A 26332-nucleotide genomic window follows, 5' to 3' on the forward strand; every position below is an offset into this window, starting at 1 on the left:
ACTTGCCCTGAGGCCACACAGGTGTGAGCAGCATGATCAGTATTTTCACAGAGGCTGTGAAGCGCTCTGAAACCATGGGGAAACTGCCAGGGGGAATTCCTTGGGCCCTAGACTTTAAGGAAGGCAGCATACATCTTAGGACAGCTGTGATTTCAGATACATTGTTGAATCTCTGTGGGCCTATTTCCTCAACTGTAAAATGGGTATCATAATAGCACCTATTGTTGTAAGGAGTAAATGAGATCATATCAGTAAAGTGCTTAGCATAGTGAAACAGTAGGTGTTTAATAAATGCTTCCTTTCCCTTGTTCCCTTTCCATCTGTAAAATGAGACTGGACTATGGAGATGGTCTATAAAGGCCCAGGTGAGCTCAATTAGTTTAAAAAGGGAGAGTTCACAGCTATAGAGTTTTTTGGTTAAAGCCCTCCCCACCCCAAGTTCCCTTCCCAGAGATTAAAGTCCAGAAATGTGTTCCTTTCAGTGACAAAGGGGTCCTAAATTAGTCCTAATCAGGTTCCAGATGCCCAAGAACTCAAGCATTTTATTGGTGTACTAACAGCAATAATGATGATGATGATGATGATGATACTGATGATACAACCCCTGTGGCTGGTTTAAATGCTTTAAATGTTCTCTCAACTTGTGAGGTAGGTGCTATTGTCATCCACCCCATTTTACAGAAGAAGAAACTGAGGGCAACTTATCACATAAGTGTCTGAGGTAGGATTCAAGCTTAGGTGCTCCTGACCCAGCTGCCTCTGCAATGGTCCATATTCCACAATCTTCATTTGGTCACACAGTGGAAAAAGTCTGAGAAATATTGGTAAGCCTTTCATAGAAGACAACATCCTTATTAGTGGTATTAGACTGTGCAGAAGCAAAGTAAAAGAATTTCACAAGAAACTCCTATACCTACTCAGCCCAGAGAGACAGTCAGTCACCTCCCCACGAAGACAGGATTCTACCACATCACTGGTCATCAGTCAAAGGTCTAAGAACTTCAAGCCCGAAAACTCCACTATGGGACAAATCAAAGACAGCTAACTCTGGACTGTATATGGACACTCTGTTCCATGCTGAGCATCAAAATTCAGGGAAGACACTGATGAACTGCCAAGCATTGAAAGGAGGGCGATCCTCACCGAGAAGAACCTCAAGTTTATGTCACATGAAGCTACTGGGGATGTTTAGTCTGGAGCAGAGAAGTTGGGGGGGCCATGACCTTCATGAGACGGACTTGTTCTGCTTGGCCCTGGAGGTAGCAATGGGTCCCTCCTCCCTGGAGCTCTTTCAGCAACATTTTTCAGGTGTGGGCTGCTTTAGATGGCCACTGAAGTCTCCTTCAGCTCAGAAATTCTCTATCAGTCTAGTCTTTTTTCCTTCCTCTTCTCCATGAAAAACACAGATGCTTTTTATCCAAACTTTCCTTGACCTTCTTCACTCTGCTTTTTAATATTCACCCTTCTATAACCTTTCTCCCAGGCTAAATAAGCCCAGTTCCTTTCATCTTCACTCAAAGATTCTATTTTATAACCCTTAATTATTTTCACTGTTCCTCCATGGAATCTTTCCAATTTCTCCAATTCTTTCTTACATATGAAGCACAAAAGTAGATTATAAAACCTCACTAGAGAGTGAATAGTAAAGGAGAGTCATTTTAAAATTCTTAGGTCTCACCATATAGGTGCTTTGTTCATGTAGGTCGGATTTAATAAAAAAGACCAACTCATTCAAATACAGGCCTGTGTGATCCCTGGCCTTTTGTCCAGACAGCCTCTTCCCAAACAGTACTTACGCAATTTTAAGTCAATAAGCATTTATTAAGTACCTACCACGTGCCAAGCATTGTCCTTAGGCTACGGTTCAAATAAGGGCAAAACACAGTTCCCTGCTCTCAATTAGTTCAGCATGGAGGACCCAACACACAAACAAGGTAGAAGATATTGTGCCATTTTCTGATTGCATTCATCGATTAAAATCATTCCTTGCTGTCTCATCCTGGTATGTAGGGATGAAGACTGAGTGCTGGCTCCAAATATCGGCTCTGACACTTAGCTATTTGATCCTGGGCAAAGCAATTACCATTCCTCAGCCTCAGTGTCCTCATCTGTAAAAACAGCACCTAGCCCACAGGATTGTTGTAAGGATCAAGGGAGATAATATATGTAAAGTGCTATGGAAACCTTCAAGCCCAGTATAAATACTATTATTCTTCTTAAAAAGCTATAGCAAAGAAATACAACATCTGACAGGTTCTACTAAATCGGAAAAGCTTTCAATATAGATCCAGAGATGACTCCATCAGCAAGTATTTATTAAATGTTTAGTATGTGCTAAGCATGGTGATACAAAAAGGCAAAAGAACAGTTCCTACCCTCAAGGAGCTCATATTCTAAAAATGAGACAACTTGAGGTACACAGAAGATACAGAGATGAGATAGCACTATGTATCTGTCACATAATAACCTAATTTTTAAAAAATTACAGCTAATTTATATAGTGCCTTAAGATTTGCAAAGTGTTTTTACATAATCAAATCAATACCACCATAGCTACCAGAAAAGGTAAAGAAATTTAACTCATCCAGAGAATAGCTTATCAATACAGTTAACAGTGAAAACCAAAATACCCAACCAAGGCCATTACTTCCTCTTTGGGTTGTTTCCAGCTTTCAGAAGGAGCCTTCAGGCAGGGACCAGGGCTTTTATATTTGTATACCCAGTGCTTAGCATAGAGCTTATTCATTCATTCATTCATTCATTCATTCATTCATTCATTCAGTTCCAACAACCCTGGGAAGCAGGTGCTACTATTATCCCCATTATGTAACTTGCCTCTTGTCACACAGCCAACATTCCAGGGCTGGTTTTGAACCTAAGTTTTCCAGATTCCAAGTTCACTACTCTATTCCCCATTTAAAAAAAATACGAAACCCTATCTAACTAAATCCACAGAAACTTATGATCATATGGGGGAAAAGCTGATGCATTTTTCAGCCATAGCAGCTCCCAAAGACCTCTAACAAAAACTGTCTGGTCCATAGTAGGGCAATAGATAGAATCTTGGACCTGGAGTTAGGAAGACCCAAGTTCAAATTTTGCCTTGTCAGATATTTAATGCGTGAGGCTGAGCAAGTGAATTTCTCTGAGCCTCAGTTTCCTCATCTGTCAAACTAGGATAATAATCACACCTACCTCACATAGTTGTAGTGAAAATCAAGTTGAAAGAATATGTAAAGCATTTTAAAAAACCTTAAAAGAATACTTAAAGGCTAGTTATTAGCATCATCAACATAAGGGCAGCTATCTCACAGGCCGCTGGAAAGATCAAATAAGATTATACTTACTAAATACTCTGCAAAGCTTAAAGAATTACATAAATACTAGCTGCTGTTATTACTGTTATTATTATTATTATTATTGAAAAAAATCACAGAGACATGAAGTATTGAAGGAGGCTGGATCCCCCATATTAGCCTGGTTTCATCACCAGATATTTCACCAGCTTTCTCAAGCAAGGCTTCAGATCCTCTCCAAGTACAACCACCAGGGCCCATTTCCTGGCAGAACAAAAGAACACAGAAGACTGGCTGCACCCCACGTTAACTCCATGCCTTATGGGAGGTCCCCCATTCCCCAAAGAGGGCAAACACACAAACCTGCCCCTCTAAGAGCCAAGGGACGGGTGCAGAAGATCCCAAGCCTGATCGCCCCAGGGCAGGGAGGATTGGCAGCAGAAGCACTGCAGAGTCCAAGACCAAAGCAGTGAGTTGAGAAAAATAATTCTATTTATAACAAATGGACTTGAGGGATGGTGGGGAGCAGTTAAGCCATTCGGGCATTTGAACTATTTAAATTTGTGTAACAGACACCCAGAAGCTTTGTGATAGTTGCTCAATAATTAAATGAATAAGACGCTTAGAGCTTTACATAAATATCATCAGTTCTAAAGTGGGCAGAAAAAGGAGGGGAGAGTCACTCGAAGGTTGTCTAGACTCATCTAGCGCTTTCTTTCAAGTTTGGGGGGAACTGTTCCAGGATTTTCCAGCATCCCATCCTTCATGACTCTGAGGACCTAATTCTATTAAAGTATAATTAATCCTCTCAGCATGAAAATGTTCAATTCTTCTTGGGGAGAAATCACTACTTCCTGCTGGTGTCATTCTCTGGGGATACTGAGTCACATTAATGAAGAGCAGTGACAAATTCCTATTACAGAAGTGGGCCACCTACCCCTTTCATCATTTATTTTTTTTGAATACAGAGGGAGGTGGACCAGATAAGTCATTTAGAGCAGTGCCAGCCCTCCGAGATGACCTTTCATTCCATTTACATTGTATATATCCCCACACAGGCAACTTTCTGTGTTTGGTCTCCCCAGTTAGACTATGAGCTCCCGGAGGGCAGCGGCTGGCTCAATTTTTGCAGTCTTTTTATTCCCCAGAGCATAGCACTAGCCTGGCACACAACAGGCTCTCACTGACACACAACCGTCCAGAGTCCCAGTCAACTCTCAAAGACGGTAAATTACTGAGTAGGTGCCAAGACCAATAAATAGTGGAAACTTCTTCAAGAGGAATGAATTAAAACTACTGATCCATTTTTAAAAAATGCGTATTTTCAAAAGTCCTGTGGAAATATTACCTTATATAACATTTTACAAAGCACATTCTTCCCAAGAAAACAGTGAGGAGTAATGCCCCAGGTGTTATCCCTCTCTTTACAAAGAAAAAGCTGAGGTGCAGGGAGGTAAGTCTATTATTGATGTGACTTTTGAGGTTTGCAAAATCTTCACAAAAATCCTGAGGCAGATGCTACTATTATCCCCATTTTAGCAGAAGACAAAACTAAGGCTGAGAATTTCAGTGATTTGCCCAGGGTCACACTGCTAGTAAGTGATATTCAGTTCATACCTAGCTTTTCTTATTCATAGTTCAATGCTCTTTCCAAAGGAGGCAAGGAGGGAAGACCATGATGCCTCTGGAAAACTTAACTTTTACAAACCAAAACCACGGGAGAAATCTCTTTTCCCACTTCACTCTTAAACTGGATAGATTTCTTTAAAAAATGAGGAAAACTACCAGTCTTTCAGTTCTCCAAATGTGCTCCCACCCTGATTATAAAGAATATACACAGTGTTAGGGGATACAGAGGAAATAGAAGGCTCTTCCTTGACCAGTAAGAGAGCCCAATGGAAAGAAGGGGAAAGTGCTGACCCAATGGCAGCATTTTATATCCTTTCAGTATGTTATCAGTCAGCATTGCTAAAACTTGTACGGCAGCTAAACGACGAAATGGATAGAATGCTGGGCCTGGAGTCAGAAAGACCTGAGTTCAAATCTGGCCTCAGACACTTCTCAGCTGTGTGACCCTGGGCAAGTCACTTAATCCTGTCTGCCTCAGTTTCTTTATCTGTAAAATGAGCTAGAGAAGGAAATGGCAAACCATTCACTCCAGTATCTTTACCAAGAAAACCCCAAATGGGGTCACAGTCAGACATTACTGAACAACAGCAAACAAAATGCTAAATTATTTTCCCATTCTGGAAACATACAGAGCACAATATGCCAATTGTGAATATACCCATTAAAAACAAAATCACCTGCCTACCTAAAACTGGGCAGGTGTATTTGGTTGTTTTGTCTTTTAGCCCATATAAAGCCAGCATTATTAACAGCCAATCTTTAAATGTCCCTATTCCCTTCTACAGTTTCAAGTATTCTACACAAATCATTTGGAACTTTCTTGTGTGTTTTTTTTGTTTGTTTGTTTGCTTTTTTGGCTAGGCAATGGGGTTAAGTGACTTGCCCAGGGTCACACAGCTAGTAAGTGTTATGTGTCTGAGGTCGAATTTGAACTCAAGTCCTCCTGAATCCAGGGCCAGTACTCTATCCACTGTGCCACCTCGATGCCCCTGGAACTTTCTTTACATTAGGCCTAGAAATTGCCTAGAGAGGGTAGATAATCACTGGGGAGTTGCCTGAGTCACAATGAAATTAAATAACTTGCCCAGAGTCACAAAGCTAAGTTGATAGCAAGGCAGAATTTGAACCCAGATCTTCCTCACCCCAAATCCAACCTTAGCCAAGTTCTTTCCTTACCTCAAGGTGATACTTTGTCCCTAATTCTACAATATAGCAATTAGCTTAGTTTAGGGAAAGTTGGGGTGGGAGTAAGTGAAAAGGGAAGAAAGGAATGTGCAGAATCAACTCAAATTCACACAAAGCCCTAACTGACCGCTAGGTCCCTCCGGTCACTCCCTCCCTTCGTCCCCTCCCCTCCTTCCTTCCAGCCCCACAGAAGGCCCATCCAAAGAACCTACCTGTGAATTTCCATCAGGATTACCCACAGAAACTTAGGCCCATTAAGTGTGCTAAACTTTGGAAATAAGAGTTAGCCTGAGGCCATACTACTTTACAATCATATTAGCAAGTAATCAAGTTTAACCAAGACAGGCAATCCCTTTTCCCCCACTCTCCCTTCAACTTTTCAATGGAATGTACAAATTTATGTTCCCTAAAGTAAGAGAGACAGCAGTCTCTCTCACAAAGTACTATGTGTAGTGGTCATGAGTTATGAACTTTTAAGCATGAATTAAAAGTTGCTGGAAAAATAAGAGGTGAAACTTACTAATAGTTGTTTGGTGAAAGAGGGGAGAAAAAAACCCAAAGTATTTACAATTCACCGCAGCTCTGTAAGGTACAGCTGGGGAGCGGGTGATTAAAAAAAAAGTCCCCTGACAAATTGTAGCAAAGGGTGATGATTACACCTAGTCAATTGTTACATAATTACTTACTAGCAGCTGCTCCTTCGAATCATACACAAACATATATGACTACAAAATGGCATTAGATCCCTTACTATTTTCGGTGGCACCCAAAGGGGGGGGGCAAGATTTTACCCTTTCATTTTTAGAGAAAGCAGATATGGAAATAAAATTTAAAATACTTACTGACCATTCCATTACATCCAACTCAAGACTTACCTGCGCTAACATGGTTCAATTTACATATGCAAATCAGCTGTCAATTAAGCCAATCACCTCTACACACAAAAATCAAGGTTTCTCTCTAAATATTCCTTTTGGAGGATGGGGGACGAAAAAAGATGGCTTTTAGGATATCCTTCCCACTTCGAAGTTTATGCCTCTCCTAAAAGCTGTTAGCATTGTAAAACGTCAGGATATATTAGGCAGGCGGGAAAAAAAGAAGGGGTTTTATTCGCTTCTCTGCTTCTAGCGCAAAATGCAAGTCTCAATATTGGATGCCCTGAATTGCATTCCAACATTTTTCAAAAGTTTATGAGGATTCACTAAAAAGGCAGGGGAGAAAGAGATAGTGAAAAGGAAGTCGGAGAGGGGAGGCTGGGAGCAAATTAAACAGGAGAAAATCCCCAGAAGCGGTGGAAGGCCCAGGGAGAGGGGGGAGGCGACCACATGCAGATGACTAGCTTCACAGTTCAATGCTCTCACTGACAGCAACCCTAAGCCGGCGACTCGGCCTCCCCGTGCCCCCCACCTGGCGCTGGCATGGGTCCTGGCACCTTGCACCAGCCTCCACCCCCTGGCAAGCCTTCCCCACCCGGCACACTCTCCATTCTGCCCCCTCCCCCTCCCTTCACTACTTCGGATGCCCGCTGGGCAAACTTGGCCCCAGGTCAGCGCTGCAGAGCCCTGGCATGGGGGGGGAGGGGGGTCAGCACTGGAAAGGTAAGGGGGGCGGCGGCAGCCGCGCTTACCTCCTTCTGCTTTGGGTCCTGGGGGTAGACGTCAGGCGGCCCGAGCCGGGGTCGTTTCAGAGGTCTCTGCTCATAACTGAGAAGCCCGAAGGCGGCCATGATCTCTCATGTTAACCGGAGAAATGAATGAGAGTTGGAGATGGAGCAGCTGCCTCTGAGCACCAGGGAGCAGCACTTTGCAGACAGACTCCCTCCTCTCTCCCTCCCTCTCTCCTCCTCTCCTCTCTCTCTCCCTCTCGCTGCAGGAATGGGCAGGTTGGATGCTGCTGCCGCCGCTGCTGCTACCGCCTGAAACAGACAGACACCCACAGCAATTGAGCAGCCCGCCGCACGCACTGCCCCCAACGCTCCCGCCGCCCCCCCCACCCCCGCCAGCCTCGCCCCCTCTCCAGCCCCCTGCTATTGGAGAAGGGGTCCAGATCTCGGCCCGCTGCTTATACCCCCTTCCTCCTCTTACCTCCTGAAGGGGGCCGGGCTGGAGGAAGCAGGGGACTTCGCTGACCCCTGGAAGACCCCAGACCAGCCTGGCCCAGCTCAGGGCTGGGGAGGGAGAAAAAATTTTAAAAAAACTTTTCTTTGCAGCTGAGCCTCGAGCTGAAGTATTGGTGGGGCGCCTACAGCTCTGGGCAGAGTAGGGGGCTGCCGCCGCCGCCGCCGCCGCTGCCGCTGCCGCTGCTGCTGCGGGGAGCAGCCCTGCCCTGCCCTGCCCTCCCCTCTAGGCACTGCCCCAGCTCCCAGCTCCCAGTGAGCATCGCCGGCTCTCCCCACCGCTCCCCGCTGGGGCCCTGGATGCTGTCACCTGGACACCGACCTGGACAGTGCGGAGGCCCGCAGGGGGCGGGAGATGGAGAAGGAGGAGGAAGAACGGGGCGGGGGGGGGGGCAGAGGGATGCTCGGCTGCAGGGAAGCCTGCTGGTCCCTCTAAGACGCCTGCGAGCCTCCTTCCCGCAGGAGCATCCGAGCCCGCCGCTGCCGGGGACAGAAGGAAAGGAGCTGGGAGGAGAGGAGAGGAGCGGACCGCGGTTCCGCCGAGCGGCCGCCGCGGCAGAATGCACGGGGGAGTTCTCGCGGGGGCCTAGAGCCGGCTTAACCCTTTCGGCGCCCCTCCAGGGGCTCACTGGGCACAGGCGGGGTCGGGGGGGGAGGAGGAGGAGGAGGAGGTGGTGGAGGAGGAGCTGCGATCAGTGCCGGGTGAAGCCTGCAGGCTTCCCTAGTCGTGCCCCCCCACCGCACCCTCCCCGCTCCATTCTCCTCCTTTCACACTCCACCCCCCCCCCCGCCCCGGTTGCCGCAGCTCCTCACCTTCACCCCCTCCTCCTCCTCCTCCTCCTTCTCCTTCTTCTCCTTCTCCACCTACCCGGCAACAGTTTACCTGTTGGTCACTGGCTACAAGGAAGGGGCCAGTGGCAGTGGCCGTGGCCGTGGCGGCGGCCCCCCGGCTGCCGCAACCACCATTGCAGCACCCCCGCTGGACCCCGGGCGCTCGCCTGATGCGTACGAGACGCCGGAAACTTTGCCCATCGCCTGGAAGCTGCAGGCGGGGAGGCAGCGGGCAGTGCACCCACGCTGCCGGCGGCTCCCTACCCCCCACGGCCCCGTAACGAGCCAAAGCGGCCGGCTTGCGCCCCAAAAGCAGCTCGGGCTTACTGAGCATGCCCAGCTCTCCGGCTGCTAGAGCCGCCGAGGAGTTTCTCAGCGCGGGGAGCTCACTTTGGACTCCATTTCTCCGGGTTTTCGCGGCAGCAGAAGAGAGGGAAGAGGGAGAGGGGCAGAGCATTGGGTCCAGCCCAGGCGTTGAACCTGAACGTGGAGAGGGAGAGGGAGAGGGAGGAGCACTGGGGAGAAGACGAGGTCACCACCAGCACCTATCTCATGGTCTCTTTCCCTATACTATCCCCTTTGCCAATGGGAGACTGGGTTTTAGTTCCTAGGTTATCCTATCTCACCTAGGCTAGCCACCCTTCCCCTAGGATATCACCTTAGAAAGGTGTTGGGGGGAGGGGAGTGGTATGTGAAATGGTCCTGCAGTCCCCACCCGGTTGCCTAGAAATGAATGCACAGCAGAGCCTGAAGCAGGTTTGGGGTCTGCATCTTGTTCAGAGGTGGCCCTAAACTCCTCCTGGGGAATACATCGCAACAGTAGTATTTCATGTTTCTGAAAAAAAGAAGGGCACAGCCACAAAGGCTCAGAGGACTAGGGTTCAAACCAAGCTTGACTACCTGTGACCTTGGGCAAGTCATTCAATCGCTCTCTGCCTCAGTTATCTCATCTGTAAAATCAGAGAGCTGAACTCAAGAACCTCTGTGATCCCTTCTGCCTTTAAATCCACGTTCCTATGATGTGACCAATGACTCCCTGATTTCAAGGGTAAGAACAGGGGGGCCTCGAGGGAGCAGAGGCAACATGAGTATGACAATATAGAAAAGCTTCACTCTCTCCACCCTCCTATTCCTCATCCATTACCGTCATCAGTGCAGACCAGTCCATGGTTTCAAACCTCATTTTCAGTAAAGGCAACTCAGGAAGGATTCTGAGTTGTAAGGGGGCCTTAGGGATCCTTCAGCCCAGCCACCTCGTGTTAGAGATGAGGAAACTGACAAGGCCATGGTCGTTTTCCCACCATAAGTGCTCTTGGATGCCCTCATTTATACCGTTTCTGCACAAATCATCATTGGTCTTATTAAGTATGCTGCAACCTGTTTATGGCCACCACCCACCTTTTCTATTTGTCTTTGGGTCCCTTGCCACTTGGATGTTTTTCAGATAAATCTACAACTATTTATTAAGCTCCTACAGTGTTCCAGGTATAGTGCTAAACCCCTGAGATTTAAAAAAAACAAAAGCATCAACAATCCCTGTTCTCAAGGAGCTTACATTCTGGGATCCTGTAGATAGCCTCTGTGTGTGTGTGTGTGTGTGTGTGTGTGTGTGTGTGTACACACAGAGTTATCCGTTCCACATCAAGGGGGTTAAGGTGCCATTTGGAGAATCTGGTGAAAAAAAAAATTTGGCCCTCCCTTCACACCAGAGAGGAAATCTGAATTATTATGATATTAAAAGATAAAATATGTTGCTATTATACAATACATATATTTTATGCATTTCTGAGTTTGTAAACTTTTTCTGTCTTCTGCTGGCCTTCGTGTGTGGTCCTCAGCATCTACAAAACTAAAAAAATTCTCATTTAATTTCTTATGTTGGCCTCTTAATATCAAAAGGAGTGAGGTGATAGCTGTGTGTGTATACACACATATCTATGTATGTATACATATATACTACATACATATACATATATAGGTTTATGCAAGATTACCTTGGGGGAGGGGGAAATGTTAACAGCTATAGAGACTAGGAAAGGCATCTTAATACTAGAAGGACCAGGAGGGTCAATTGATGCAAAAATTTTATAAAAATTTTCATTTTATCTCTATTTTCTCTATACTGTGGGAGGAAGGGGGGTAGGAGATGCACTCTATCAATGGACCCATCTGGTTTGTCTCCTGAAGGAAACCAGAGGCTCCAAGAGGAAGAGGTATAGAATAAGTGCATTCTAGGGAGGGGGATGACCCACAAAGGCCAGAGATGGGGGATTTTGTGAGAGAGACAGCAGAAGTCCAGCTAGGCTTGATCCTAGAGTGGAGTGGAATACTGTGTCATAAGGCTAGAACATTATCAAGCCAGGTTAAGAGCTCCAATGCCCGAAAGGAGTTTACATTTGATTCCAGAGGTGAAAGAAAGCCACTAGAATTCACTGAGATTATGGTATTCCATAATTGCATCTCGTGTTGAAAAAGAGATTGACTTTTGGGACAGAATACAGTATGGAATCATTGAAATCATTGTGTAATTTGCTCAATTGAAGCAAGGCTGATTTCTTTCTGCTCAGCTCTGGCTACAGTTTATTGTCCAGCTGCTGGACCTAAGGTGACACAATGGGAAAAGCCCAGACTCTGCATTGAGAGATCATTGTTCAGTTGTGTCTGATTCCTTGTGACCCCATTTTCTTGGCAAAGATACTGAAGTGGTTTGCCGTTTCCTTCTCTAGCTCATTTTACAAATAAGGAAACGGAGGCAAATGGAGCTAAGTGACTTACCCAGGGTCACACAGCTAGGAAGTGTGTGAGGCCAAATTTGAATTCAGGTCTTCCTGACTCCAGGCCTGGTATTCTGTCTACTATGCCAACTAGCTGTCCAGTCAGGGGACTTGGGTTCAAATCCTTATACATACTCCATCTGTATAAGACAGTTAACACCCCTGGACCTTAGTTTCTTCATCTGTAAAATAAGGGGTCTGACCAGATAGTTTTTGTAATCATTTCCAGCTATAGATCTGCCATATGATCCATTGTACTGATCATGCATCCAGCTGCAACAGCCCCCAACTCTCCTGATTGGTGCATGCCTCATGGGGCCCGTTATATCTCAACCCCTCCTCCAGCCACACTTGACCATCTTTGGTACAGCCATCTTGTTACTGCCCATAGCTTCTATCTGTAGTCCCCCCTCTTCCTTTCCACTTCTGGAACCATGCTAAAAATCAATACTGCAATTGCTCCTGAAAAGGGTAGCAGAGTATTCCCAACCTAGTAAGTTGCACACTCCTATTTGCACAGTCTTCCCTAATGAAAAGGTAAGCTCCTCTGGGAGGGAAGATTGTCTTCACTTTTCTGCTTGTACCCAGTATTTGGCACTTAGCAAGCACTTACAAAATGTTTTTTCATTCATTCATTTTGAGTGACTGTGAACCTCAAGAGAAGGCTTCAAGATTAATCTTTTAAGGCTCCAAGATATTTCATCAATGTGGACACTCCCTCTACTAATGCAGATTACAACCATTAGTATGAATTAGTGAATTTTTGTGCTGTGGTAGAAAAATTCCTCACCCAAACTAACTTGATGCCCCTCCAAACTTAGCCAGTCTGCTGTTATATCCATGAAGCCACAAGAATTCAGAGGAAGATCTTAGTAGATGTTCAGACTTTTCACCTCTGTTTAATTTCATGAGCAAGACTGCTAGATGGCAGAGTGAATAAAGTGCTGGACTTGGAGGCAAGAAGCCCTGAATTCCAATCCTGCCTCAAACATTTACTAACTATATGACCATGGGCAAGTCACCAAACTTTTCTCAACTTCAGTCAATCAACATTTATTAAGTGCCTACTATGTGCCAGGTATTGGGCTATGTGCTGGAGATATAAAAAGAGGCCCAAAAAACCCAGTTCCTGCCCTCAAGGAGCTTACACTCTAATGAGGGAGACAACATGCACACAAATATATACAAAGCAAGCTATAAAAAGGACAAATAGGAAATAATTAACAAAGGGAAGGCACTAGAATTAAGAGAGGTTGGGGAAGGAAGACTTCCTGTAGAAGGTAGGGTTTTGGTTGGGACTTAAAGGAAGCCAGGGAAGTCAGTAGTCAGAGCAGAGGAAGGAGAGTATTCCAGGCCTGTGGGAATAGCCAGAGAAAATATCTGGAGGGGGAAGCTAGGTGGCACACTGGATAGAGCACTGGCTCTGGATTCAGGAGGCCCTGAGTTCAAATCAAGCCTCAGACACTGTGACCCTGAGCAAGTCACTTTAACCCCATTCCCTAGCAGGGGAGAAAAAAGAAATGAAAAGAAAATGCCTGGAGCAGAGAGGCAGGCTTGTTTGTGGAACAGCAAGGGAGTCAATATTACTGGATCCAAGAGTAATGGGGGAACTGGGGTATAAGGTATAAGAATACTAGGAAGTAGGAGGGGCTAGGTCACAAAAGGTTTTGAATGCCAAATGGAGCATTTTGTATTTGATCCTGTAAGTAATAGGGAACCACTAGAATTAACTGAGTAGGAGTGGCCAGACCATCACTTTAGTGGTTGAATGGAGGATGGATTGGAGTGGGAAAAGCCTGGAGGCAGGCAGACCCACCAGCAGGCAATTGCAGTAAGCCAGGTGTGAGGTGATAAGGGCCTGAACCGTACTGGTGGCAATGTCAGAGGAAAGAAGGGGCTAATACAGCCCCCCTTTGATAAGATGTTGCAAAGGTGAAATCCACAAACCTTGACAACAGAATGGACATGGAGACTTCCGAGACCAGAGTCAGGATGATTCCTAGGTTTCAAGCCTGCGACATTCTAAAGATGGTTTTGCCCTCTATAGTAATAGGGAAAGTAGGAAGGGGGATGGGGGGAGGATTTAGGAAGAAAGATAATAAGTTCTGTTTTGGACATAATGAGTTTAAGATGTCTTGAACATCTGAAAGGCAGATGGAGGTACAAGATTGGAGGTTGGCAAAGAGGCTGGGACAAGATCAGTGGACCTGAGAATCATCAGCATAGAAATGGTAATTAAATCCATGGAGCTGATGAGATTACCAAGTTAAGTATTATGGAGGAAGAAGGGAAGTGAGCCCAGGACCCAGGCTTGAGGGATACCCATGGAAGAGGATCCAGCAATGGAGACATAGAAAGAGCAGTCAGATAAAGTGGGAGAACCAGGGGAGAATAGTGTGTTGAAAACTTAGAGAGGCTTGTAAAAATGGACCTGAGAATAGTACCTACCTCACAGAGGTACTTCACAGACATACTTAATGACTATGTGACCCTGGACAAGTCATTTAACCCTGTTTGCCTCAGTTTCTTTATCTGTAAAATGAGCTGGAGAAGGAAATGGCAAACCACTCTAGTGTCTTTGCCAAGAAAACCCCGAATGAGGTCACAAAAAGTCAGATGCGATGACTGAAATGACTCAACACAGAGGTTCAATGAGATAACATATGTAAAAGTCCTTTGAAAACCTCAAAGCAATATATAAGTGCTAAATATTTATTATCATTATTAGTCTCTTTCACCATTCTTCTCTCCCTTCAAGGAACTCAATTACAATTTCTCTGTGGCATTAGAATTCTTTCCTGAGGTGTGATCTGGACAGGAAAGGCACGAATAATAGAAATTTCCTTTAAAATTTGCCCCTAAGTTTCTCTGATAAGTGCTTCATTTCTCAAGTATACAGAGAATTGAGTCAAATGTATAAAAATAAGAGCCGTTTCCCAATTGGTAAATGGTCAAAGGATATGAATAGGCAGTTTTTGGATGAAGAAATTAAAGCTATTTATAGTCATGTGAAAAAAATGCTCTAAATCACAACTGATTAGAGAAATGCAAATTAAAACAACTCTGAGGTACCACCCCACACCTATCAGGTTGGCTAATATGACAGAAAAGGAAAATGACATGTTGGAGGGGATGTGGGAAAATTGAGACACTAATACTTTGTTGGTAACATAGTGAACAGATTCAACCATTTTTTTTTTCGGTGAGGCAATTGGGTTTAAGTGACTGGCCCAGAGTCACACAGCTAGTGAGTGTTATGTGTCTGAAGCTGGATTTGAACTCAGATCCTCCTGACTCCTGGTCTGGTGCTCCATCCACTGCATCACCTAGCTGCCCCTTGGATTAAACCATTTTGAAGAGCAATTTTGGAATTATGCCCAAAGGGCATGCCCTTTGAACCAGCAATACTGCTACTAGGTCTGTATCCCAAAAAGATAAAAAACAAGAAAGGAAAAGGACCTATGGGTACACAAATATTTATAGGACCTCTCTTAGTGGTGGCAAAGAATTAGAAATTGAGGGGATGTCCATCAATTAGGGAATGGCTGAACAAGTTGTGGCAAATGATTGTGATGGAATAGTGTTGTGCTATCAGAATTGATGAACAGGATCCTCTCAGGAAAACCTGAAAACACATGAACTAATACAAAGTAAAGTGAGCAGAACCAGGAAAACTTACACAGTAACAGCAATATTGTATAATGCTCAACTGTGAATGACTTAACTATTCTCAGCAATACAATGATCCAAGACAATTCTGAGAGATTTATGATGAAAAATGCTATCCATCCCCAAAGAAAGAACTGATGAAGTTTGAATGCAGATCAACATTTTTTTTCTGTTTTCTTTTACAACATGACTAATATGGAAATATGATTTCCACAACTGCACATTTAATTGCTTGTCTTTACAATGAGGGGGGAGAGGAGGGAGAGAGGGAGAAAGCAAATTTGGAACTCAAAATTTTTCATTGTTTTTTTTTGTTTTGTTTTGTTGGGGGTTTTTTTTTGGTTTTTTTGTTTGTTTGGTTTTTTTGAGGCGATTAGAGTTAAGGGACTTGCCTAGGGTCACACAGGTGGTTATCTGGTCTGAGGTTGGATTTGAACTCAGGTCCTCCTGACTCCAATACCTGTGTTCTATCCACTGTGCCATCTAGCTGCCCCTGGAACTCAAAATTTTTTTTTAAATGAATGTTAAAAATTGCTTTTTACACGTCATTTGGGAAAAAAATACAATATTAAATAAATATGTTTTAAAATAAAATAATAAGATTTACTACACTGGACTGAGTTTCTAGTATCCTCTATAACTCAGAACCATGTGGTAAGAGAAGATGGAAATACAATTGATTAGCAGAAAGTCAAAGTGGTCCACTGCTCCAACCAGCACAAATATGCATTAAGCATCCACTGTGTGTCCCACACTAGGAACCTCAATTTAGATAATACCCAATCCCTACCCTCAGGGAATTGACAGTCAGATGGGGGACTCTAATGAAGAAGCTCTTACAGAGAAAGGTCTTGGCAGCTTCATAGCTGCTATCATCAAATTACAGGCTTGACAGCATTGAATTGGAGGGAAAAGAACAATCAAAATATGCTATGAATTTGAACCCAAGTCTTCCCACTGTACCAAGCTCCTTCATCCCTGGCACAAAAATGAATATGTATGCTGAGTTGAATTCAACGTCCAAAGATTGCAGAATGGTTGAGTAAGTGATGGCATTTTCAGAGAAAGAAAAAAAAGAATGTGCTGTGACCAAATCTATATTTTGTCCAGAATTCTGGCATGTGTATAGCAATAGTTCATTTTCAAAATGTAGTCTTAGAACTCAAACCTTGACTGAAACCACCTTCCTCAGCCTCCTCTCCCCTCTGTTTGGAGGATTAGAGAGCAAAATACCAAACTCCTCCCAATGCCTTCTTTCACAGAGGGCAGAAACTGGACTTTCTGGACTCATTCCACTCTGCATCTGTTGCCCTATCTGGTTTCAACTCTAGAACAAGATGCCTCTACTAGAGGTATTCCCTGGTGCCATCTCCCCCTTTCCTGTTTCCTTTTGTGTGTTGTCTCCCCGAATTGGATGGTAAACTCACTGAAGACAAGGATTAGCTTTTTGTTTTTATATCTCCAGTGCTTAGCATGGTGACTGGCACATAGTAGGCACTTCACAAATGTTTATTGGATTGGATATTGTATTGTCTTCTGAGCTTACAAGCACTTGTCAGGCACTTCAATCAATCAATCAATGCAAAAGGAGGCAAAAGAGAGTCCTCTACCCTCAGAGAAGTTACATTTGCATGACTCCAATGATACCGATGATGTTTATGATGACGTCCTCCCTCCTCCCGCTGTTTGCAAAGCTTCCCAGTGGCCCATCATATGCTTCTCATTCCCTGAACAACAGCTTCCATTCTCTTTAATCATTGATCATGTTTAATCCTCATGAGACAGAGGAAGCATGAGGTTATAGAATTGTCAGGGCAAGTTTTGATATCCTGTGGTACCTTTGCAAAAATAGTTATTTTCACTGACATCATCTCTCATAAAGTTTTTTCCAAGAGCCTGGCATTTACAACCATCTCCTCCCTGGCCCCAACCCACCTTTCAATCCCACCTCCAACTATTTTCCAACAACCTTCCATTATTATACTATTCATTAAACATTCCCAGTGTTTCTTGAATAGCTGGTGTCATGGAAAGAGCATTGGATTATTATTAAATGCCCGGACCTGGGTTCAAAATTTTAGCCTAGCTCCTTACTACATGTGTGATCTTGAGCAGGTCACTTCCTATATCTTGGCCTCAGTTTCCTTATATGTAAAAGGCAAGGATTGGATGAAATGATTTTTGTTGCCCCTTTCCAATTCTAAATCCAAAGAGCCTATGATGATGGCTACCTCCATACCTTTGATCAGGCTGCCCCAAACCTCTATATCTAAATCCTAATCTCACATGTGGACTCCCTCTCTAGACTCCTCCTCTTTCTCCACTCACCATCTTGCTTCTTCCTTTCCAGATCCCCTAAAGGTGTTGTTTTCCCTCATTAAAAGGTAAGTTCCTTGAGGGTAAGGTCCCTGTAAAACCCAACTGAAACAATTAGCTCATTTTAAGTCTGGTGTGGGGGCGATATAATGGCCCCTAACCTCCACTTGGTTCCCTCCTCCCTTTAGGGAATTATTTTAAGTGAAAAGTTCTGAGTTCAATCATAAGCGTTCCAAGTCCCTAATTCAGAAAATTCCTAACACCTAGGCAGACTTCACTCTGACTAGCCTTATGTTTTTATGTGTCTCTAGTTAACCCTTAGCCTCTTTATGATCGAGGCAAAATTCAATTTACGGGAAACTTTTGGATAATGAAGCAGATTACGTTATAGTTGGACAGACATTGAGAGGACAAGTTGGGAATGAACTGACCTCTTTTGTGTCTTCTCTCAGCCTGAGTCCTCTTCAGGTGGCTCCAGAGCCAACCACTGCTAGGTGTCTCCTTTCCCAGCTATGGTTCAGTCCTGCCTGGCTTTTATTTTTGCTCCCAGAATCCAAAACTCAGCATCTCCCTCTCCCCTGAATCTGAGATAGCTTCTTTCTTTTATACAAATTGCTTAGGGTGTAACTGAGTCCTTCAAACAATGACTTTGATTAATTCAAGGAGGAGTTTGGTCCCACTCCCACTCCGAGGGATTGTTTTATCCATCAAAAAGTGCTCTCATCTGATTGAGACACTTGGAGCCAAATGGAGTTGTTTCTACTCCACCCTTACATTTGGTGCATGTGTATTTGTCTCCCCAAGCTTAAGCACAGAATCTGGCACTTAGTAAGTGCTTAATAAATGAGAGACGTCAGAATATAAAGGACTAACTTGGTAGATAGGAGGTACAGTGAGTAGAGTACTGGGCCTTGAGTTGGGAAGACCTGAGTTCAAATTTGGTCTCAGACATTTACTGTGCGACCTTGGCTAAGTCACTAACTTCTCTTTCTCTCAGTTCTCTCAACTATAAAAATGGGGATAATAATACCACCTAACCTACCTCCTAACTTACCAAGGTTACTGTGAGAATGAAATGAGAAATATTTGTAAAGTGCTTAGCCCAGTGCCTAGTGCTATATAAATGCTAGCTATTATTTTATCATCACATTATTAAATTGCCTGTATATGTGTGTGTGAATATATGTATACATGTATCTTTATATACATATACATGCTCAATCCATATATGTGCATATACACATAGACCTGGAAGATTACCTATAACCTAATCCCTTCCTCTCCGTGAAGTTTCCTCCCCTATTTCAGTCCACAGTAATTCTTCCCTTCTCTTTACTCCAGCACTTAGGATTTGCATCATTCTAGGCTTTATTGGCTTGTTATTTAAATGTTTCACATCTCTTAGAATATCAGAGATGGAAAGGACCTCAGAGGCCATCAAATTCAATCTATAGCCAACCAGGAACCCTTTCTACAGTGTTCCCAATGAATAAGCATCTGTCCTCAAATGGAAGATTTCCAGCAGAGATAAGTCTTGTATCTCCAGATGAAGGATAGTGGTACCGTAAATCTATTTCCACTTCTTTCAAACAGCACTGTGCATAGTGAAGGGGCTTAATCTATATTTGTTTAACAGATGAGTAGGCATTATTCTTACTGATCCCCTCTACTTGGTCACTCACTGCTGGACTGAGAAAATGTCTCTACCTCAATCAGTTGACTCTATTCTCATCATAAAAGATGATAACCAAGGAAGCCTGGTCCAGCCCAAGGTGAATGTTAGACTTCAGAACGTGAAGGATGAGTTTGACACGGTTATTGCTGTGGATATAACAGCTGGAAGGTCAAACATAGCCTTGGGTCTGAGCCTGATTCTATGGTGGATTTCAGAATTTGCTCCTGGTTTTTGGTGATTTCCACTAAAGCCCACTTCTGATGTTTCATTTTGGCAGGTGAGGGACTCTGGTTTCTCAAAGGCTATGGCAGCAATTCTCATCCTCCTGCCTCTCTGACCAAGTTGGAAAGACTTCAAGGATGAGCCCAAGGGTAGTCTATGTGCCTGTCATCTGACGACCGGCTTAGTTAAGGTGAGAGAGCCTTAGCACCAGACTGGCTTTAGGGTAGTGACTTTTTTTTTTCAAGCCACAACTTTAAAAGATCATCTATTAAGTCAAAGAGGAGTTATGATTGGCATGGTGGAAGGAGTGTGGTGTAGGCTCTTTGAGGAGAGGAAGTTTATTCATTTAAATTCTAGGAAGCCCCAGCACAGTACAGTTCCTGGCATATAAGGAGGTACTTAATAAGTACTCATTGGTGGGTTACTTGTCAAAGAAGTGCTCATGCTGGCAAAATTCCAAGTCCTTAGAGATTTAAAGCAGGATCAAAAGCTCCTAAATTTGAACATGGAACAGTCCTTAGATATTATTTATCCCTGTGAAGCTGGATAGAGCATTGGGCTTGGAATCAGGAAGACTCATCTTTGTAAGTTCAAATCTGGCCTCAGATACTTACTAGCTGTGTGACTCTGGGTAAGTCACTTAACCCTATTTGCCTCAGTTTCTTCATCTACAAAAGGAGCTAGGGAAGGAACTGGGAAACCACTCTAGCATCTTTGCCAAGAAAACCCCAAATGGGGTCATGGAGAACTGGACAAGACTGAACAACCACAAGGCCAATGCACTAATTTTTAATACTGGTGGAAGGGTTTTTTTAGCCACTCTTATTCACTCTCCTCTTACTACTGACTTGACCTAGAAGAGTTTCCCAGTATAAATGTTCTTTCTTTGCTCTCAGAAGTTGTAACAAAAGGTTCCAAAATTCTGTCCATTTTTAAGCTCTGGGCCCCCAGCCTGGGACAACAAAACCCTCAATATTGAACCTTCTGTCTGTCTGTCTCTGTCTCTTTCATCCTCTTCCTCTTCCTCCTCCTCAGATACTCACACTCAATTGCTTTCTCCAAACTGTATTCCCAATAAATATACCCAGATTAGCTAACAGATATGGTCAACACATTTATAAAGACAAAGAAAACATTCAAGACTAGAAAAAAAAAAGGATAAAGAGACATTCCCTGTGTCCAGAGGGAAAAGGCTTATCTCAAGAAGGAGTCCGAGGGAGAAAAGGAAATACAGATCTTGGGATCTGCATTATGGGAGGATTCCAATGACACAGGGCCTCTGTAGCAGTATTCCTCAAGTCCAGTTGGCCCACACAGTCCCAGTGTTGGCCTAAACCCTGCTCCCGTGACTGTCTCATTACATTTCCACTCTCCCATCTCTGTGAGGCTTCTATTAGCCTCCTCCATTTCCATGAGTCTTTTACCCTCAGCCTCGAAGCTGGGCTCCAACTCAAGATAACTCCTGCCCTGACCTCCTAAGACCAGTTTCTTCTCACACTGCCCCACTGCCTATTGAGTATAATGATAGGACTGGATGATGAGGATCCAATCCTCAGAGGTAGAGTAAGGCTCTGTCTGCTGCCCACTCATGTGACAGGGGTTTGGTAGGCCTACTTCTGGAAGTGCATGGTGATCGTGCAATGGAGAGGCCCTGCCCCGAACAGCATATGCAGGTTTTCTGTGACTTTCTGTCCACTAAAAATCCTTTTAATTGGCTGATGAACTAGAACTGAATCTTCACACTGGTAGTGAAATGTGAACAGTTTCTGAGCTCCAGAGGGTGTGTGTGTGTGTGTGTGTGTGTGTGTGTGTGTGTGTGTGTGTGTAGGTGCTCTTCCACCCACTGGGCCAGCCAGTAAGCACATGGCTACCTAGGCAAGCCTGTGTCTGGGAGGGGGTCCCTTTCTATTTCTGTCTTCTTTCCTTTGGCACAGGGCTTTAGGAGAGCTTTGAAAAGTTGGAAGAGTCACCAGAGGTCCAGCAGCTGAGCCCAGGAAGGAGCAGTTGGTTTGGCTCAGCCTGGCAGTGCATCAACACGACATCTGAAATGTCATGTCCGAGAAGCAAGGAAAACGAACCATCCACAGGGTGGATGCACCCTGGACTGTACCCAGGATGGAGAATGCTTGTAGCTGCCGCTGTCAGTTCAAGCCCACCCTTCCCGGGGGTGGAACTATGAAGAAAAGTCGGGGATTCAGGGGGATATTTCATGTATCAGGTTCTGCTTTATCTTTTCAGCAAACATCCCTTTGCTAAGGCTAATTTAATGTTGATTGTTTATCAGTAAGAGCAAGAAGATATCAACAATGGGCAGATGATATAGGGTAGTAATCACTGTCAGCTGATAATGTAGAGAGCACACTGGAGTAGGGGCTCTAACGGATGGTATTAGAAGGACTTCACCATTCCTCAGCGGGACCCTCTGGGACATATGGACTTGGGAGAGTGAGTCCAGAGTCTCACCTAGAGGGCAGGGGTGATAATTTTTAATACTTGCTAAATATGTATTTGCATGCACACATACATATATATATATGTGTGAGTATATATCTATATCTTATTATATGCTGGGTACTGTGCTAAGCATTTTATAATTAGTATCTCATTTTGTTATCACAACAATTCTAGGAGGTAAGTGCTATCATTATCCCCATTTTACAGATGAAGAAACTGAGGCAAGCAGCAATCAAGTGACTCATCCAGGGTCACACAGCTACTCTGTGTCCCGAGGCTGGATTTGAACTCAGTTCTATCCTGACTCTAGACCCAGAACTCTATCCACTATACCACCTAGCTGCCTAATTTCTCATCTAATAGTGTAGCTTTCTTTCTAATTTATTCAAAGATTTTCTCATTGATGTCTAATTCTAAAAATTTCTAATTTATTCAAATAACTTTTTCTGCTCTTCATAAAGGAGGGACATGGCATATCCCTCTTCCCCCCCCCCCCCAATTCATTTCACATCTCTTAACTAGCCCCTTTTCTGTGATTAAGTTCTGGGCTTTCTGAGACCAATTCCCTCATATACCTCTGAGGCCCAGGGAGGGCAAGTGACTTGCCCAAGGTGAAACAGGTAGCAAGTAGCAGAACTGAAATTTGAACTTGAGTCCTCTGGGTCCAAATCTAGCACTTTTCGCACTAATCCCAAGGCACCTCATCCCATTTCCACTGTGCCAAGGTTGAGCCCATACAGATAAGCACCAGCTGGTTATTATTATTAGTGCTGGTCCATATACATTAAAGAGAGAAAGTAAGCTTCAGAAGCTCACTTCTGACATAGCAGCACACTCCTGCTAAAGTGCAAATAAATTCTCCACATAGAGACTGTAGGTAAAGTAATTAACATTACAGGGCATCCCTGTAGAATTAATGCTTATCCAGGTATATATGTTATTATGTCTTACTGACGGGCTGTGTATATGTTATTGGAATTTTTGGTAAATTTCCTCTCGTTTTTACATAAATCCCACTTTGCTGAAATGTTTGTGTTAGTCTTGCTCTGAATTCATCAGTAAAAATTTCCCCTTTTTCTCTTGCCTATTAGAGAAATGGGATAATGAAAATGAAGTAGAGCCAGGACAGAAGAAAAAGAGGGAATGATTGATTAGCTAGAAGACGGTATGTATTGGCCATGCTCTTAATGCTGTCTTTCATATTACTTATGGGGATGTGAAGAGCACAGACATTAGGACTCCAAAGGATAATTCAAACACTAATGGAAACAGTGAAAATATGGGTCCTTAGTAAGATCACTGTACAAGGTGGGGTGGGTGGGCTCCCCAACTAAAGGATCAGAGTGGCAAAAAAAAAAAGGATGGAGGAGTGAGGTAAAGAATAGTGACAATGACGACTTAGGCAGATAAGCAAAGTTTTTTTTTTCCTTGTCCACAAAAAAAACCCCATAAATAAACAAAAAATAACCATTTCCTGAACAAGGAGAGGCAAGGAGTCAAGAACATGAAAAGTCAAGCCGGGGAAATCTATATCAAAGAATGAGATAAGGAAGGACTGCAAAAAGCAAAACCAGATGACAAAGCTAAGCATAGAAATTCATTTTTCAAAATGGTGCATCCTGCATAAAAAACCTTCTTTCTCAATAACTGGATTGAGCAAAGACAGGATGATCGAGTGTTTGGCAAGTGTACAAAATTTTAAAATTTGCTGCCAACTCCTTGTTTTCCATGGTAATCAGGGAGCAAGAGAGCCAAAATAAACTCCAGGGGCATTTTTTGAAAAATGTATAATGTCCCAGTGGTCCTGATTTTCTTAACACTACACCTTCTTAGCAGGATAGCAGGTAGCAAAAAAAGACTTATCTGAGTTTCACCAAGTTGTCTTTCATTTGCACAGCCTCTGGCAATTCTATTGATTAATAAAATGGTTAAAGGGTAGGCAGAAAGGATAAGAAAGTAAGAAGCAAAAGTCCTAGATAATCTCCAAACAAGATAAGTAGATTGTGAATAATCCAATTAATCAATCAATAAGCATTTATTAGGTGCTTAACATGTGCCTGGCACTGTGCTCGGTTGGGACAAATCCCTGTCCTTGAGGAGTTATGGGAGAGTATAGGAGGATCATATCTATATACAATTCATTAAAAAGTAGGTATGGAAAGCATTGTTCAATCGTTTCAGTCTCTCTGTGACCCTATTTGGGGTTTTCCTTGGCAAAGATGCTAAAGTGGTTTGCCATTTCCTTCTCTAGCTCATTTTACAGATAAGGAAACAGAAGCAAACAGGCTTGAGTGACTTACCCAGGATCACACAGCTAGTAAGTGTCAGAGGCCAGATTTGAACTCATGAAGGTGAGTCTTCCTGATTCCAACCCCAGTGATCTATCAAATGTGTCATCTAGCCACCCCTTTTTACAGAAAGGAAATGCACTTAGTAAGGAGGCACTAGCAATTGGGGGAAATATGAAAGGGCTCATGTAAGAACCAGCACTTAAACTGAATTTTGATGGGAGCAAGAGGTTTTAAGAAGCAGAAATGAGACCTAGCAGAAATGAGACCTAGAATTAATGACATATATAAAGGATTGGACTGAATTCATGGGCTCATAGGGTCATCGATTCACAGGTGGGAGGGACCTCGGAGATTCTCTAGGCCAACCCCCTCATTTCACCAATGAGGGGACTGAGGCCCACAGAGGACGTTACTACTTCATACAGGTAGGAAGTAGAAAAGATGAGATTCAGACTCAAAGTCCTCTGACCTCAGATCTATGCTCCCAGATTATTTTCTCTTGGCTTCAATAGCTTCTTTTCACCCCACTAAAAAGGAATATTTGCCCCATGTTCCTGGGGTAGTAGAAAGACAGCTGGATTTATAGTGTGGAGATTTAACATTGAAACCTAGATGATTCAGTACTTACTAGCTACATCACAATGGATTATGGTCACCTAACTTCACTGAGCCTCAGTTTCCTCAACTGTAAAATAAAGGTGCTGGACCCTTAGATGACTTATAGTGTCTTCCCTAGTTCTAAATCTTGTAATCCTATAATTCTTCCCTTACCGTATCTTCCAAATCTTTATTTTCCTATCTAATTTATTCCCCTCACTTGAGTTCACAGTTATTATCTGAAGCTAAGCTTAAAAGGATCTGAAGAGTAGCAGGAAATTTAGGGGTGACGGTAGCACATAATTGAATGCATGGTGAGCCTGGCGGCAGCTGGTCCAGGTCCAAGGTCACTGATAGGGTTCAGACAACGTGTGTGGTTAATAGTGGATGTCACTAGTTTGGTCCACGGTTCTTAATTGGATAACAAGAGATAGGGTCCTCTTTTACAGACCAAGCACAAGACACAGGGTAGGTTTAGAATTCAAGACAAGCACAATGACAGGGTCCCAAGACTTCCATCACAAGGATGACTAAGAGAAAAATGAAGGATTCAGAAAAGGATAGGTTTAGCTATCACTATTTTATGACAGAGATCCATCCCCCTCAAATTCTATTGTTCTGTGCCCATAACTCTGGGTGGTTTGTTAGCACAGCCTGGTACGCAGACCTTTCCTGGGGGCACGTACAAGGAAATAAATGCAAACACAAGACCTTCCAGAAACACTAGACACTGCCCTCCCCCTCACCCCAGCCACATTGCTTCGCAATAAGGAGATCTCACCTGATTCTCTCACCTTCCTTGGGGTCACCCACTCCTTCCACAATAGGATAATGGCCCAGCCTGCAAGACGGCCAAGCAGAGCAATACTGGTTCTTCTCACTTTTATGTGCTAATTGTAGGCAGTCCCAGTACAGGACTGAGGCTGATGCCTTGACTCAAGACTCTGCAACTTCTGCCGTCTTCTAGTAATAGTTACATCAATTCTAAGGCTCCTCCCCTCTCTGACCTCACTGCACATACCTAGAGAGCAACAGCTCATACTTTTCCAAGGGCAGAGACATCCTCCCTTTTCGCTCAGTCATGGGGTCATTACCATGGCCGCAGCACCAGGCTGGATGCTCTAGGTGCATCTTTGCCTGGCACCAACAGCTTTTCTTAACTAGGGATTTTCCTCCTTACTTTCTTTCCTGCACTCTGCTAATATCCACTCCAATAACTGCCTTTATTTCTATGGCGAGCCCTGGGCTTGGGGTGTCAGAAAACCTGGGTTTAACCC

General features: G+C 43.8%; 1 protein-coding gene across 10 annotated transcripts in view; it reads right to left on the reverse strand.

The window, feature by feature from the left end:
- MED12L (mediator complex subunit 12L) overlaps positions 1 to 26005 on the reverse strand; it is a 424290-nt gene extending 398285 nt beyond the window's left edge. For all 10 annotated transcript variants that reach the window (XM_020980863.2, XM_020980861.2, XM_020980859.2 and 7 more), the window contains exons 1-2: positions 25837 to 26005; positions 7738 to 8025 (exon numbers count right to left, since the gene is read on the reverse strand). In XM_020980863.2, coding sequence (XP_020836522.1) covers positions 7738 to 7836 — 99 coding nt within the window. In that variant the 5' untranslated portion in view covers positions 7837 to 8025; positions 25837 to 26005. The remainder of the gene's footprint in view (positions 1 to 7737; positions 8026 to 25836) is intronic.
- Between the last annotated feature and the right edge of the window lie 327 nt (positions 26006 to 26332).

Source organism: Phascolarctos cinereus, unplaced genomic scaffold (assembly GCF_003287225.1).
Source record: "Phascolarctos cinereus isolate Bilbo 61053 unplaced genomic scaffold, phaCin_HiC Scaffold_7;HRSCAF=346, whole genome shotgun sequence".
NCBI classification, from domain to species: Eukaryota; Metazoa; Chordata; class Mammalia; order Diprotodontia; family Phascolarctidae; genus Phascolarctos; species Phascolarctos cinereus.